The sequence below is a fragment of the Zootoca vivipara genome, chromosome 4 (assembly GCF_963506605.1).
Source record: "Zootoca vivipara chromosome 4, rZooViv1.1, whole genome shotgun sequence".
Taxonomy (NCBI): Eukaryota; Metazoa; Chordata; class Lepidosauria; order Squamata; family Lacertidae; genus Zootoca; species Zootoca vivipara.
In genome coordinates this window covers 84,020,096-84,036,739 of record NC_083279.1, presented here as the reverse complement: position 1 = coordinate 84,036,739, position 16,644 = coordinate 84,020,096, and the positions used below count along the sequence as shown (strand labels likewise).

Here is a 16,644-nt window from a genome sequence, read left to right as displayed (position 1 = left end):
AAACTGCAGAACTTTTAACATTGAATTCTTGGTACAGTGAGCTGGGGCAAATAGCCCTGGCAGAAAAATTGATTTGTCAAACCATTTTGCTGTCTTACTTGCTGCTAAGATGTGGAGAAACTATACTTAGACAGCTATCCTGCCAATGACCTAAATGAAAATTCCTACTAAGTGCCATTGTATTGTTTTTGTTTATTACTTATGAAGAGCCTTATTTTACCATGTACTTTTGAAATTAGAATAGTTTTGAAGCCTTCATTTTCATTCTTGATTTTTATTCCCCCCTTTGCTTCTTGATGGTCTCATTCTGGTATGTAACCTATATTGCTGCTTTAATTTTGACTTTCTGTTGAAATATAGAATTTCAAAAGTTGAACTCTATAATGTATATTATTAATTTATACTTCATAGGGAAATCAACAAACACGGCAGATACTGTTTTGGAAATTGTTGCTTATGAAGCCCGCCGTCTCTTTCGTGACAAAATTGTTGGATCCAAGGAACTTCATGTATTTGATAATATTTTGATGAAAGTTTTTCAAGGAGATTGGGGTTCAGATATTTTGGACAACATGGCAGGTAAAATAAAATAAAATTGTTAGTTTTGTTTTCATGTTTCCAATATTTATTGCATTAAAATTAAATTTATATAAAATATAATATGACCCCACTTTCATTATATTTTTGCAGATAGCTTCTATGTAACATGGGGAGCTCGTCATGAACTAGGAACCACTATGGCCCCAGGACAAACATTGCCATCCCATGGAAGGCCACTTGGCAAACTTAACTCAGCAGACCTAAAAGATGTCATCAAAAAGGTATATAAAACATATATATATATATATATATATATATATATATATATATATATATATATATATATATATATATATGAGAGAAATTCATATGGGACTGAATACTAACTTGTACAAACAGACTTTCCCTCATTCAATGGGACTTCCCCTTCTCTCTTCCTTTTTGTAGCACCCTCACTACCCCAAAATTTGCTCTGAAGAGTTCCCCAACTGCTGTAAAAACACACAGTGCTGCTTATTCTATAAACAATTGCTAAAGGCAGCCAGGGCCGGCTCTAAGGCAAGGCTGGGTGGCGCAGGGTGCCGGGCCGCCAGGGGGGCACTACATGGCTGTGTCCGCGGCAGCCGCGCTGCGCCCGCCTGCTCACGTGCTGGGAAACGGGGCGGGGGCGGCGCCGGAGGGATCTTCGAACGACGGCACCAGGGCGCCAGATACACTTAAGATGGCCCTGAAGGCAGCATCTTATACAGCTAAGGTTGTCCCTCATAAACTTACTTGTAGGACTTACTTCTACCGGTATGTAAGTATGCATAGGATCAAGTTTCTAAGCTTTTAACCCTTTATCGTGGCTCATCATCATTTTATCATCATCATTTTATTTGCATGCTGCCTTTCCATAGTTGAAACAATGCTCAAGGCGGCTTACAACATGGCTGCTAAATGTGTATAACTGCTTATTAAAGCATACATGTTTATCATATGCTGACTCCATCGATCCAGTAGTGACTTGTATGTGTGAATAAGCCATTAGAGATCATTGTAAATATCACATGACTGCCCATTGATCATTAAAATTCGCTGACTCACAGCTGAATATGTGAATTCGCTGAAAAAGGCACTGGGACCACACCAAGCGGATTGTGTTCCTCCAGTTATTTGAATGCAGAAAAACATTCAAACTCTACAGGAAGCTCTTGGTCATACCTCCCTTGGAGTGTGTGTTCACTTTCCTGCCTTACTTCAAGCAGATGTATACATATTCACTTTCTGCTCTCCAGGTTTTTATTTTCAGTTAGACAAGTTTAATTTTATGAATGTTGGCGAGTTCTCAGAGTGACCAGTTATTTCTTTGTGTTTCAGTACTGTCAGGGTTAGTGGTGAATGTATTTTTTCTGGGTTTTTTTTGGCCTGATTCTCCTCGGCATCTGTGTGAAGATTAATCATTGTCTGTTGTCATTTAGCAACCTCATTCTTTAATCAACAAAATTATTTAATCAACTGAATTGCTTGATTCCCTTCCTAAAATGAATTGATCAGTTGATTCTTTCCTCCCCAGTCCTAATTAACTGTTAAGGATTAATTTCAAATTGATTTATCTCATTGTTTTATCTACCGGGGGGGTTGGCTTCGCCTTCGTTTATCCTTTCTGCTGTCCTCTCTGAGGCTCTAAACTTTTTAAAAGAGCAGCTCATTCCCACCCACAGTCATCAGGGTCAACTGTAGAACAACCCACTTTATGGTATCCTAGTACTCACCAGAGAAGGGATTGTTGGTCATATCTGAATGGATTTTCTCAGTGGCCACTAGAACACCACCAAGTGAGGTGTTCTATAGCTGATGCTGATGACTATGGCTGGGCGCATGCTTGGAAACTGGACTGTCCAGAAAGTAGCCTTATTGTGGTAAATTTGCTGCTGCTATATGTGAATAATATACCACACTATTAGGTGTCCTAGCCAAGAGAGGGTTGACCAAAAGTTTCCTGAAGAGTGTGAATCTTTCCCTGCCTTTAAGAAACTGGTGGAACACAACCTACTTGGTGGTGTCCAAATGCCCACTCAGAAGCACCTTTCAGATAAGACTAATGGTCCCATTTGAGGTGATGTAACATGCTATTGGGACGCAGGTGGCGCTGTGGGTTAAACCACAGAGTCTAGGGCTTGCCGATCAGAAGGTCGGCGGTTCGAATCCCCGCAACGGGGTGAGCTCCTGTTGCTCGGCCCCAGCTCCTGCCCACCTAGCAGTTCGAAAGCATGTTGAAGTGCAAGTAGATAAATAGGTACTGCTTTGGCGGGAAGGTAAATGGCGTTTCTGTGTGCTGCTCTGGTTCGCCAGAAGCTGCTTTGTCATGCTAGCCACATGGCCTGGAAGCTGTACGCAGGCTTCCTCGGCCAATAACGTGAGATGAGCGCCACAACCCCAGAGTCAGTCACAACTGGACCTAATGGTCAGGGGTCCCTTTACCTTTACCTTTAACATGCTACTAATGGTGATGTTTCATCTGTGTTAGTGGTTTCATATCTTCTAGCTACTTATTGAGTGATGAACATGCGTGAATCAATGAATCACCTGTTCTTCTATTCCTGTTCTGGGAGATCTAGACATGACTTTGGTATTATAATAATAACATAGACTCCATTTGGATAGCTGGCAAGATATTTTCACAGCAGCCGGCCACCAGATTTCATCACTCACCCAAACTTTCCAGCTGTACAAACATTTTTTTCCTCAATACAAATTGAGGTGAGAAGCCTATGAAGAATGAATTAAGCAACTTCTATCCTCTAGAATAAAAGTGGATTTTTATAATTCTCCATTTTGGCTAGAATATCTCAAGAATCAGTAGGTCACATAGGAACAAACCAGTATTATGTCTCTGCTGTTGCAATATCATTATATTTAATGGTTGCATTTACATTTGTTTACTTATTCTTTCTCTTTAGGGCATTATTCACTATGGGCGTGACAACCACGAAATAGAAATATTGCTGTTCCCAGAAGTCCTTGATTATGTGTCTAGAATAGACAGAGTACTGAGTTTTCCTGGCGGGTCGCTTCTGTTAGCAGGCCAAAGTGGAGTGGGCCGTCGAACTGTTACTTCATTGGTTAGTCACATGCATGGAGCTGTTCTCATTACACCCAAAATTTCCAGAGGCTATGAAATGAAGCAGTTCAAAAATGATTTGAAACACGTAAGTTGCAATATATTTATATTGTATGTTATTCAAGCTGGCTTCTCAAAAAAATTAAAGGAAGATCACTATTAGACAATCTGTTGTCTCTAGGAGTTGAAACATTTTTCTGTGTGCTATTTATATGTGCCAAGCTGAACTGGATGGTGCTATATATACCTTCTTAAATTATTTTAAAGTGGTATTTATAAATGAGTAGAAATTCAGGGATTTTCAGTTTCTTTTGTTTATCCATTAGCTGCTTTAGTTTGGACGAGATTTCTGGATTAATACCATTCACCTTTTAAAAGTGTTATCTGTCTCTCCCATACTTTTGTGTTTTGTTTGTTTCTTTCCTCAGTCTTGTCTGTTCTATTTTGGGGTGTATATCTGAATATGAGAAGGATAGTATCATAAGAAATATATCAACTGTCTCAATAACTTCACATCATAAACTTATTTTTTCTTTAAAATATTTTGAATTATTTTATAACTTGTCAAATAAACCTTTGGTTATTTGTGATAAACCCAAAGCTGCAGTAAAATAGTTGAGGCCAGGCACCTCTCACTGCATTTAGTCTCAGATCATATGCTTATAGCTTATGTGTTGAAATATTATGTGGCTTGCTGCATTTGTTTATACCATGAAAATGTAGATACTATGTAACCCTAGGTTGAAGTGTGAAACAGATCTTATTTTGAGAACTTTATTTTCAATATTTCAGATAATTTATTAGTGATGTTTCAATTCTACTGATTTGGCAGGTTGATATATCTTCCCATAAACAATCTATTCCATTTTTCCAGGTGATGCAGCTTGCGGGAATTGAAGCTCAACATGTTGTGTTGTTGCTTGAGGACTATCAGTTTGTCCAGTCCACATTTCTTGAGATGATCAATAGCTTGCTATCATCAGGTAAGATTAAAATAAGAGGTCAGTGGCCTACAATATGGCCTGATGTGATGGCGGCTGCAAATTTCAATAGGCACTGAATTCTAGTTGTGTCTTGTAGGGTACAATGGCCTTCAGACATATCACTTGTCAATAGTTCAGTGTTACAAGAATTGATCTATCCCCCTAACCCCAGCTTGCATTCTCTTCCTCCTCCTCCTCACATTTTTTGGAAGCTTTTGCTTCCATTGTGGATTAACTGTTGTTTGTATTGTTGCCTGATCCAATATGTACTGTGGTTACTCTTAAGTTAAGAACTAGCCAGAATCTTAAACAAATTTGAACTATAATTTAAGATCTTGGCTTGTTCCAGAAGCTGGTTGCCATAGTTTTCTGGTAACAGTGGCTGGGAAACCATGGCTAATTGGACATTTCCTGGCATCACCGTGGCTTACATAAGAGTAAATTAAGGAGCCTGCATCCTAAAGCAAAAGGCTAGTTAGGATTTCTTAAGGAAATAGTAAATTAATTGTTTATTTTATAGTGACATGGAAGAGTATTGGCTTTTCCTGTACAAGTCAAATTTGTAAAATTTCAGCTAAAAAAGGAGAAAAATGTAAGACTATTGTATTTTCCTCTATCTGGTTTTATGTTCAAATTAAAATATTTTCAAGTAAAATATTTTCAAGTTAAATAAAACATTTATTTAATTGTTCACAAAATGGAATGCTGAAAATGATTTTAGTAATTTTAGATTTTTCAAAAAACCTGTTCCTGAAATAGGTGAGGTTCCTGGCTTGTATACAATAGAAGAATTAGAGCCACTGCTGTCTCCTCTGAAAGATCAAGCATCACAAGATGGATTTACAGGACCAGTTTTTAACTATTTCACTTACAGTAAGTGAATTACAGTATGTATGTATTTGTGTATATGTATGTGAGTCATTACAAAGGAATCTGGGGAGGAACATGGCAATTTTATAAGTATATATGATAAAAATTATCTATTACTAAAAATTGATATCCGTTAGGTTATATAAACACATAATAATTGATGTCCTACTGGATACTTTTTCAAAACAAAATCCATGTAGCCCAGAGGTGGGTTCCAAATCTTGTTTGTCTCCAGCTTGTGGCTGTGATGTAAAGAAAAGCAAGTAGGTGCACAGCCCCTAATACCATATACAAATGTTTTGTAAAGTATTAAACACAACATTTATGATTTACAAATACACTCTGTATATTTTAGGAATTCAACAGAACCTTCATGTTGTGTTGATTATGGATTCTACTAATATGAACTTCACAATAAATTGTGAAAGTAATCCTGCCCTTCATAAGAAATGTCAGGTCCTCTGGATGGAGAGTTGGTCTGAAAACAGTATGAGAAAGGTAAGCACAGAGAGAAATACTAAAGTTCCATTCAGTGTATTTCATGCCCTCTCGGATTAATTTCTGTTGCTACTGTATTCATATATTCAAAGTTACACAATTTTATTTAATTACTGAAATAGAGGGATAGCAGTTATTGTGAATGACAGGCTACCCAGGGAGTGAGCAAGAGGACTACTATTCTATGTAGATGTAGCCTTTACTTCATCTTAAATGGTTCTAGATTGGTTTCACTCATCATCCTTTTACCCAAAAGTAGATGGTTACACATACTTTTTCATCTTTGCATCTGCTTCTAAGGTGTGGAAGCAGTGTAACCTGGAGATACAGCACAATTACTCTAAGTGTCCTAGCCTTAAAAAAGCCTTTTCCTTGTGCTCAGCTCCATTTTCTCAGAACTAACCACTCTAGGAGCATCCAGGATTCTTTCTTAAGCTCTGAAGGGGTGGCACTCATGCAATGATATTTCCTTGGTAAATATCTACTTGCAATAAAAATATCCAGTGATGCTATTTGTTTTTATCTTAAACTTCATGTTTTAGATACCTGAAATGTTGTTTATTGAATCAGATGAAAAAGAAAAAACTAAAACACCAAAGGAACGCAGAAAGAAGAATTCTGGTGAGATCTTTGCTTATTCCATTAAGCAGTTAGAGTTAAAGTACTTTCAAAATTGTTGTGTAAGCCGGGCCGGCCCTATGACCAGGCTGGGTGGCGCAGGGAACCACGGGGCCGGCCCGCCAGGAGGGCGCCGCGAGCTGCGCCCGTCCGCTGGCTGGCCGGTCCGCCGGTCCGCCGCGCAGCTGTGCCCACGGCAACCACACTGTGCTTGCCTGCCCGCCGCGCAGCAGCACCTGTGGAAGGGGGCGGGGGGCGCCGGAGGGATCCGTCGCTCCACGGCGCCAGGGACGCTTAAGACAGCCCTGTGTGTAAGTACCGGTAACAAGAAATATTGAAGACATTTGGACATTAAATTATGATCCATTGTATAAAAAAATAGTAGACCAATGGTATAATTTGATTTTATCGACCTTGGGTAGAATTTCAGTAGGAAAAGTGACCTGCAGAGAATAATGTATATGCAGAAGATAAATAATAAGCACGATTCTAGTCAAGATGGGTAATACTAGAAACTAAAACTAGTGGCTTTAAATTTACTGTAATACTTTTTAAAGAAAATGCCTGGGATGACATTTTCTTCTCCCATGGATGATGAAGATCCTCAAGTGGAATCTAGTTCAACCTAGTGTCTGAATGCAAGAAACACAGATACCGTGTTTCCCCCTTTTTAAGACGTAGTCATAATATAAGACGTAGCAGGATTTTCAAGCATTTGAGAAATATAAGCCACACCCCGAAAATAAGCCATACCTAAGACGGCCCTGGATAGAGCTCCTGAGGGTGGCCAGCCTCGCTATCGCCACCTCCGCCACTGCTGCCACCCCGCACGCTCTTCGTCCCCCTGTTGTTGTTTTAGTTAGTTTAGTTCTTGCGCGCCTGCCGCATTCGCAGGGCGCGAGAGTTTTTTATCTCTGCCGAAGCGGGCCCTCCCCCCCGCTCCCTCTTCTGAAACCACCACCGAAACCTCTGAGCCGGGTCTGCAGGATGGTGGTAGCGGCGGAGGCGGTGGGTTTGTCAGGGGGCTGTGAAGGGAGGACGCAAAGGCGGAGGGAAGCCCCCCCGTGCTGCTGCCGGGCATGTGCGGCGCCCAAGGAAAATGGCAGAGGCGGTGTGAATCCAAGCGATGGGGGCAGCTAACAGACCCACGAGCCACATCGCCGGCATGCTGGGTCCTTTCCCTTCAGTGAGTGCCGGCTGGCGGCTCCCGGGCCCGAGGTTCTGCCTTCTGCTGGGGCTGCCGAGGAGCCTTGCAAGGGAGGAAAGGAGGCGAAGCCGGAGCCACCTCCCCCTCCCCCTCCCCCTCCCCCTTTGCCTCTTCTCCCCGCTGCAGCGTCTCCCGGGTCCTGCATGCTGAAGCGCGGGCAGATAAAGGTTCGCTCCGCATAGGATCGGCCTGCCAACAGCCTGGCCTCTTCCTGCCCCAGCCGAGGAGGTCTGCTGCCCCGCCGCCGGAATCGGCGGCTGCAGAGCGGAGTGCTCCGCAGCACCGAGTGCTCGGAGCGCCCTGCAGCTGGCGGAGTGCCGAGCCAGCGGCCTGGCCTCTTCCTGGCCCCGCCGAGGAGACCTGCCGCCCCGCCGCTGGAATCGGCGGCTGCAGTGCGGAGCGCTCCGCAGCGCCGAGTGCTCGGAGTGCCCTGCAGCAGGCGGAGCGCCGAGCCAACAGCCTGGCCTCTTCCTGCCGCAGCCGAGGAGGTCTGCCGCCCCACCGCCGGAATCGGCGGCTGCAGAGCAGAGCGCTCCGCAGCCCCGAGTGCTCAGAGCGCCCTGCAGCTGGCGGAGCGCCGAGCCAGCGGCCTGGCCTCTTCCTGGCCCGGCCGAAGAGACCTGCCGCTCCGCCGCTGGAATCGGTGGCTGCAGGGCGGAGCGCTCCGCAGCGCCGAGCGCCCGACAGCGCTGGGCAGAGCAAAGAGCCAGCGACCTGTCACCTCGGTGCCTGGAACGTGCTGCTGCTGCAGCGCCGCGCAGAGCGCCCAGCAGCACCATGCAGAGCACCCAGCAGCAGCCCGAGCCCTCGGCCCGGCCGGCCAAGGAGGCCTTAAGGTACCATAAAAACATAATTTTAAAAAACAAGACAAGGAAAAAAAGTTATAAGACGGTGTCTTAAAAAAGGGGAAACACGGTAGTTTGAGGAAGTAGCTCTCTTATGTTTCAGTTTGTCTCCTGCCTGTGTCCAGAGTAGATCCTATGAGTCTATTCGGCTACATCCTACTCAGAGTTGACCAATTGAAATTAATCAACGTTAACCATCCCCACTTCCACTGTGGAAGGTCATGTGGATCCAGAAATGGCCTCCACAGTCACCTACGGACTTACTGTTTAGACTGTGTTCATGGAAGACAAACTTACTCGGCTATGAGCGATCGTCAAAGAAGAAGAAGCCTGTAATTTCCTGCTTCAACACTGATACCTTCAACTGAGCAAATACCTCACACTCCTGTGAATACCTCACACTTCTGCCAAGTGCTGCTGAATGCAGCCTTGGCTTTATACTCCCCTCTGCATGTACAAACTTTCCTTGGAGATATGGATGATAGACGAATCATGTTGTAGGCCCTTTGGCTTTGCACTGTTTCTAGCCACCCACTTGCAGCTGGGTCTTTCTCTAAACAGAATCCAGATGGGGCATAGGCTGCTCAAGACCTGGCCCAAGCATTGCAATTTCACCCATTGTTCCAAATTACACCAGCAATCGGATACAGTCATACCCTGGAGGCCAAATGGAATCCGTTTCAGAAGTCCGTTCGACTTCCAAGGCACGGCTTCTGATTATCTGCAGGAGCTTCCTGCAGCCAATCAGAAGCCCCGCTGGATGTTCGGCTTCCAAAAGAACGTTCGCAAACTGGAACACTCACTTCCGGGTTTGCAGCGTTCAGGAGCCAAAATGTTTGACTGCAAAGGCATTTGTCAACCAAGGTACGACTGAACTAACAGTGTCCATTGCCATATAGGTCTCAGGCAGGGCTATAGTTGCTCATGTTGTACACTATACAGCAGCTTGTTGAAAATAAGCCTGGGCCTACTGGGGGGGCGGGAGGATTACTCTCCTCAATTGATTGGCAGATGAGAGGCACATGGAGGAACAGCTCTGATGACATAGAGCAGGCATGGCCAAACTTGGTCCTCCAGCTGTTTTGGGACTACAACTCCCATCATCCCTAGCTAACAGGACCAGTGTTCAGGGATGATGGGAACTGTAGTCCCAAAACAGCTGGAGGGCCGAGTTTGACCATGTCTGTCATAGAGGATGTAATATACCTCATTCAACCCAGGCTATTTGAGTCCCCTCAGGGTTCTTTTGAGGAGGTTTGCCCAAGTTTTTCTGTCTTGCTTTGTCAAGCTGTTGACTGTATTACTACCCCATACCCCTCAGGCTTTTCAGGTTATGTAAATACAGACATTTTGAAAGAAATAAAAAGCATTGTTGTTGTTGTTTAGTCGTTTAGTCGTGCCTGACTCTTCATGACCCCATGGACCAGAGCACGCCAGGCACTCCTGTCTGCCACTGCCTCCCGCAGTTTGGTCAGACTTATGTGGGTAGCTTCGAGAACACTGTCCAACCATCTCATCCTCTGTCGTCCCCTTCTCCTTGTGCCCTCCATCTTTCCCAACATTAGGGTCTTTTCCAGGGAGTCTTCTCTTCTCATGAGGTGGCCAGAGTATTGGAGCCTCAGCTTCAGGATCTGTCCTTCCAGTGAGCACTCAGGGCTGATTTCCTTAAGAATGGATAGGTTTGATCTTCTTGCAGTCCATGGGACTCTCAAGAGTCTCCTCCAGCACCAGAATTCAAAAGCATCAATTCTTCGGCAATCAGCCTTCTTTATGGTCCAGCTCTCACTTCCATACATCACTACTGGGAAAACCATAGCTTTAACTATATGGATCTTTGTCGGCAAGGTGGTGTCTCTGCTTTTTAAGATTGTTGTGTTATTTATCTGTAACTTGACTGGAAGGGAACTGGGGCCTGAGGGAAGAGGAGAGCCACCTACTTCTCAAAACTACTGTGTTTTCTGCCTTTGAGCACCAGGTGGAACTCATTCCCACCTGAGAGCTTCAAATCATTGAAGGAGAAACACCTTTTAGATGAGAACAACAGTTCCTTTTCTGCCATACTTCAAATAATTTGGTTTTTTGTTATAGTTGTGTTTGTATATTCTTTGCCTACGTATAAATGTTTATTTCCTAAACATGTTTCATAGGTGATTCTGAGTTCCTGAAGTCATTTTTGATGATCCATGACTCATGTAAACCCTATGGAGCTACACCCAGAAGATATTTGACTTTCCTGCATATGTATCGTGCCATCCATAATGGCAAAAGAGCAGAGCTGATTAAAAGACAAAGCCATTTGCAGGTATATAAGACATAGGTTACTTTGGATTTGCATTATCTTTCCAAAACAATGTGTTTGTCTTGGATTTTTTTGTCCAAATAAGGAGGTATTGTTTCTGTATATTTCTTAGTATCTAAATGACACTTATTCACTCTCCACTTGTCAATTAGGCTGGAGTAGCTAAACTGAATGAAGCAAAAGCTCTTGTTGATGAATTGAACAGGAAAGCTGAAGAACAAAGTATATTGCTGAAAATGAAGCAAGGTGAAGCTGATGCTGCGCTCCAAGAAATTACTGTTTCTATGCAGGTAATGTGTATAAACATAATGTTGCAAACGCATTACATGAAGGTTAAGAATGGAGACTGTCCATTTGATGGCATGCCAATAAAGATGCTCAAAAAGATTAAATGAAATAATCAACAAGGCATAGAAAGGTGGAGAAAAAGAGCGCAGTTAGTACAGAAAGATGAATCCTCTGGAGAGAGGGGAGCAGCCCCTTCAGTGCTGGCTTTTAAATGAGCCTCGAAAACCCATTTATACTGAGCTGCTTTTAATGATGGTGCTGTTTTGAATTTTTTAAAGGCTTATATTGCTGGTTTTAAACATGTTGATTGTAAATTACTCCCTTTAATTTCATAAGAGTACTCTGCTGCTTTTTGCAGTGTTTTAACTGCTGGTTTAATTTTCTTGGATATTTGACAAGTGTTTAATGCAAGCTGCATTGAGAGCGCTTTCCTTCTAAAAACAGCAGTGGACATGCGCTGGGGTGGCATTGCTCACTTAAACTCCCGACAGATGAGCCACTGCTCTTATCAGGAAGGGAAAGGGTGGGAAGGGCGCAAACACACTGGCAAGAGTGCCAGATTGGCTTCACAGATGTGTACGCACTGCAGTGACCTGCCTGCCTGCCCCCTTCCTCCCAGTAAGTTGTTGAGAAGTTGTTCTACCTCGATGTCCATTACTGTCAAAAGGTCTGCATGGAAATCTTGAAATAAATAAAAATAAAGATAATGTGGTAGGAAGAGAATAGCATGAAGAAGAAACTGATAAGAGATTTCTGCAGAAGCCACCATTGGCAGAGAAAAACGTTGGCAAAATTTCTTGCCATTGTCAACATTGCAAGATTTAACATGTTGGATCTACCAGTAATATTAGATCTGTTATTTTGAAATATATGAGGTTTTATATTTTGATGTTATTCTATGAACCGCACGGAGACTCCCAGGTATAGGGCAGTATATACCGTATATTCCGTATAAGACGACCCCCGACTTTTGAGAAGATTTTCCTGGGTTAAAAAGTAGTCTTGAATGCAGGAATATACGTAAATTCAATCAATCAGTCAATCAATCAATCATTCATTCATTCAATCAATCAATCAATCAATCAGTATATATATTTATATAGAGAGAGAGCAACCTAACTGTGGGTGACTGCTGCTGTGCTATAATAAGGGCTGGGTTGAGTCTTAAGGCCAGGGGAAGCAGGGTTTTTTCTGATTCTGTGAGCCTCTGCATCAATGCACCAGGCTGATCTGTGCACTAGTACAAAATCACCGTAAAGGATAAAAGTCCTCATCTTGCGGAGTAGCAGGGATGCAGTATTTAAAACCCAAGAATTTGGTTTGGGGGGGGCATGTTGTTAGCTCCTGTGGATAATACCTATTTTCTTACAGGATGCAAGTGAACAGAAATCAGAAATGGAGAAAATAAAACAAAAAATAGCGCAAGAAGTTGTAAAAATCGAAGAAAGGAAAACGATAATTGAGGATGAACTGAGAGAGGTTCAGGTAATCACAATGGAACTTTATTGGTTTTAGATCCTGGTTTATAAAACACAAAGAACATAATGGAGCTTCATGGAGCTTTTATTTGTGCTCCATTATTTTCTTGATGTGCAATCAAGAATGAGTTATGTATATTTTAAGGGGACAAGTACTGAAAAAGACATGCTTGAGTGCATAATGGCTTTGAATGTTGACTAGAGTGAAAACAAAAGTATGTGAGCATCTCCATTTATTTTCATGTAAGCTTCTTAAAGCTAACTTTGGTCCCTGTGGAGATAATCTCCATGGCATGGCTGGATAGGCCATTAAATTAATGGGAGTAGGATTATTTCCTTTCTGACAGAGCAGCAAGACTTGGAGTGATTGGAGGGGCAGGGATTTAGGAAGAGATGAGTATTGGGGTAAGAAGCCTCTCTCAGGCTAGTATCATGTTGCTTCTCATCACTTTTTGAGGGGGTCTCTGCTGTCATGTGACATGCTCTCAGTTCATTGCCTTGAAGGCACATAGCTATGACTCCTCATTGGATCCTTGCTTGTCTTTCCATTATATTTTCTTCCTCCTCCTCTTTGCTTTCTTTTAGCAGTCTCCTTATTTTCTAGTGTTCTGGTCCTCATCTAGTTCTTTCCCTTTAAGGTACTTTTTAATGGCCCTTCACCTATATTGTGGAACTATGCAAATTCTGGCCCCAGCATGAACCAACAGCTTCACGCCTGGCAAGGAGTGAAGAAACTAGCCATGTTTGTTGGCAGTGAAATGAGGAACGGAAAGAACACACTTAATAAGCAAGGCGACCAAGGGGTGGGGCTGGGAGCAAAGCAGAATGTGGAAAGGTTCGTTAGTGGTCACAGTGGGAAAATTGGACAGGAGAGGGAGTATTGCTTATTATTGCCCAATCCCCTCTCATCCATTTTTCATAAACAGTGACCATAAGACCTAAATTAATATTTCCCCCTTATTGCCACCTGCTTTTAATGAAGCTTTGAGATTATTGAGACATTGTAGCTGCAATTAAAAAGGTGATGTTAAATTTTTGTTAAAACTAATCAACTTTGGTAATTTCCCTATTTTTCTTGTTTTAGCCGCTGGTTAACGAAGCTAAGCTAGCCGTAGGAAATATCAAACCAGAATCTCTGTCAGAAATCCGCTCCCTGCGTATGCCACCTGACATAATTAGAGATATACTAGAGGGTGTCTTACGGTTGATGGGCATCTTTGATACATCATGGGTCAGCATGAAGAGGTAATTGAAGATTTTATTTATTTATTTCATTATATATATAGTCTGCTTCTCAGGACAGAAATCCTTCCAAGGTTGCTTACAAGCGACGTCAACGAACACATTAATAAAACACATTAATAAAATCACAATCAAAATACTGAAACCCCAAGTCGTCAGGACTGGGAATAATCCAGATCATGCAGAATCTGATGCCTTAGCGGATGGTGTTGTAGGGTGGTGGCATTTAGCTGACCTCCCAACAGCTGAGTTTCTGCTGATTATGGGGACAGAGGGGGTGGGAAAGTCAGTCCAATGCAAACACATTGGCAGGAGTGCTAGACTGGCTCTGCTGGTGCATTTGTACCACACTTACCTCCCTGCCCCCTCTCCCCCCAGGAAGCAGCAGTGATTAGATATTGGGAGACCAGGCAAGTGCTGTCATGCTGTCTGTTGCTGCTCTGACACCTTGCTTTCCTGCCTACCTCTCCTAAGAATAAAATCCAGGGACCGGGGGGGGGGGAACTATTGTTAAGAAAAACAACTTGGTTGTATATCTTTCCCAAAGATTATGTATTTTATTCTGAATACCAAAGAAAGACCACAGCGATACCTGTTATGAAATGCCCATTTCTGCCTTTGTATTCAGTCATTTAATATATTTTGTAGTTTTCTTGCCAAAAGAGGTGTGAGGGAAGATATTGCAACCTTTGATGCTCGAAATATTCCAAAGGAAATCCGTGAGAGTGTGGAAGAACTTCTAGCTAAAAATAAGGGATCTTTTGATCCAAAGGTAATTTCTTTGTGTGCTTAACAATTTTATGACAGTGTGCTTTTGCAACTGGTTATTTGCTGCTTCTACTTCAAATTGCAATCCTATACACACTTCCTTGAGAGTAAATTCCATTGAACTAAGCAACACTTACTTTGCAGAAGACACACATAAAATTACTCTGTAGTGTTATGCTTGACTACTCAATTTTCAATTTATTTTTAAATATATTGTAATACAGTTTGAAGCTGTAGACGTTTTTGTGGTTCAGTACATTGAAAGGCAGAGTAAAGAGCTAGTTAAAAAGGAACTGTAAAATGAAATAATAAATACTGATTAAATGAAGTACATATTGGAATCACTCATCATCCAATGTTACAGAAATGGTGGGAAAGGGGGAAAAACTTATTTATTTTCATACATTGAAATGACAGTGCTGCTTTATAGTTAATCATTTTATTGGTTTAATGCAGGGTACAATTGCCAGTGATTTTGTATTGCTTATTTTATGTGTGGGGATGGAAGAAATATATTTATAGAAGTTTATTTAAACAGTTAAAATGGATGCATAATATGAGTATGGTTCAATATTTCAGAACGCTAAAAGGGCCAGTATTGCAGCAGCACCCTTAGCTGCATGGGTTAAAGCCAATGTTCAATATTCTTATGTCCTGGAACGAATTCAACCTCTGGAAACTGAACAGGCAGGCCTTGAAGCGTACGTAATGCACTTTTTTTTTCTTACAGTTGCTTTTAATTCCTCATCAGTAATATGAAAGTAATATGAAACCAATGTTTGGGTTCCTAAAGTGAAGACCACAGCCATAGTGCTCTTCCCCAGTCCTCCTGCTGCATTAACCTGGGATCAAGGCATGGTTTAGTTTAGTTTTACATTGGAAGCATGGGACTAATCTGATGGAAGAAGACTTTGACTCAAGTCTGAAAAATAAATTCAGCATTCCTATGAAATATAGTTTGGAATCGATAATGCTTTTTGCACTGGTTGTTGTTTACTCTTGGTCTTATACCAACAGTTGTTGGCACTAGGAAAATATTTTGTTACCTATTATATCTAATTGGATTAATATGTTATCTCATTAGGCCAAGGCTGTAATTCTGTGCATACTGCAAGTGTCAGTCTGAGACTTACTTTCAAGTAAGCTTGCATGGGCCCATTAGCTCTATTGTGATCTGGCATGGTTTGAGATCCCTAGATAAGAAAGGAGGAGGGGGAGGGAGAAGAAGTGGATTGGAGGCTAGTTGGTTGGGAGATATCTTCTCCTAAAGCCTTTGCCCAGTCTTATGCTAATTCTTTATTAATTTGGGAGACTAGTCCTGCCCATGGCCTTGGTCTCATCTTCTTTGCCTGCATCTTTCTGACCACCCACCTGTTGGCTGCCCTGGGGGGCTGTGCTGCCATGTTGAGATCTCTCAGGCCTGGTATTGCCACTGAGGTAGAGATTGATGCAGGTGGAGAAAACCAGGACTTGAAGGTTCCTTCTTTGCTTACGTTTTGTCTGTGAGGCATATCCCATCTGGAGCCCAAGAGATTTCCACACAGCAGGGTTAAATCTATATGCTACAGATCCCAAAGTGTGTGTGTGTGTGTGTGTGTGTGTGTGTGTGTGTGTGTTGATTGGTAAGGATCTCAATTATTCTTAATGTATTTCAGTAATCTAAGGAAAACAGAAGATCGAAAAAAGAAGCTAGAAGATTTGGTTAATTCTGTTGGTGAAAGGGTTGCAGAATTAAGAGATAGGTATGTATTTTTCATCCAAACACTTTACATTTTTAATTAAGTGATTAGAACTTTTAATTATGTCCCATCTATTGGTACTTGTGTACAGAGTGGGACAAGAATACCTAAAAGATAATCTCACCAAATATATATCTCAACCAAACAAAGCAATCTATAGAAGAGG

The 16,644-nt window shown here is 42.2% G+C and overlaps 1 protein-coding gene across 3 annotated transcripts in view; it reads left to right on the top strand.

Annotated features, from left to right (window-relative positions):
* The window catches only part of DYNC2H1 (dynein cytoplasmic 2 heavy chain 1), a 151,362-nt gene that overhangs the window by 55,509 nt on the left and 79,209 nt on the right, over positions 1 to 16,644 (top strand). For all 3 annotated transcript variants that reach the window (XM_060273859.1, XM_060273857.1, XM_060273858.1), the window contains 14 exons: positions 412 to 579; positions 691 to 821; positions 3,483 to 3,731; positions 4,518 to 4,626; positions 5,386 to 5,499; positions 5,852 to 5,994; positions 6,537 to 6,615; positions 10,812 to 10,966; positions 11,116 to 11,253; positions 12,623 to 12,736; positions 13,814 to 13,974; positions 14,620 to 14,743; positions 15,319 to 15,440; positions 16,395 to 16,481. In XM_060273859.1, the coding sequence (XP_060129842.1) occupies positions 412 to 579; positions 691 to 821; positions 3,483 to 3,731; positions 4,518 to 4,626; positions 5,386 to 5,499; positions 5,852 to 5,994; positions 6,537 to 6,615; positions 10,812 to 10,966; positions 11,116 to 11,253; positions 12,623 to 12,736; positions 13,814 to 13,974; positions 14,620 to 14,743; positions 15,319 to 15,440; positions 16,395 to 16,481 (1,894 nt within the window). The remainder of the gene's footprint in view (positions 1 to 411; positions 580 to 690; positions 822 to 3,482; positions 3,732 to 4,517; positions 4,627 to 5,385; positions 5,500 to 5,851; positions 5,995 to 6,536; positions 6,616 to 10,811; positions 10,967 to 11,115; positions 11,254 to 12,622; positions 12,737 to 13,813; positions 13,975 to 14,619; positions 14,744 to 15,318; positions 15,441 to 16,394; positions 16,482 to 16,644) is intronic.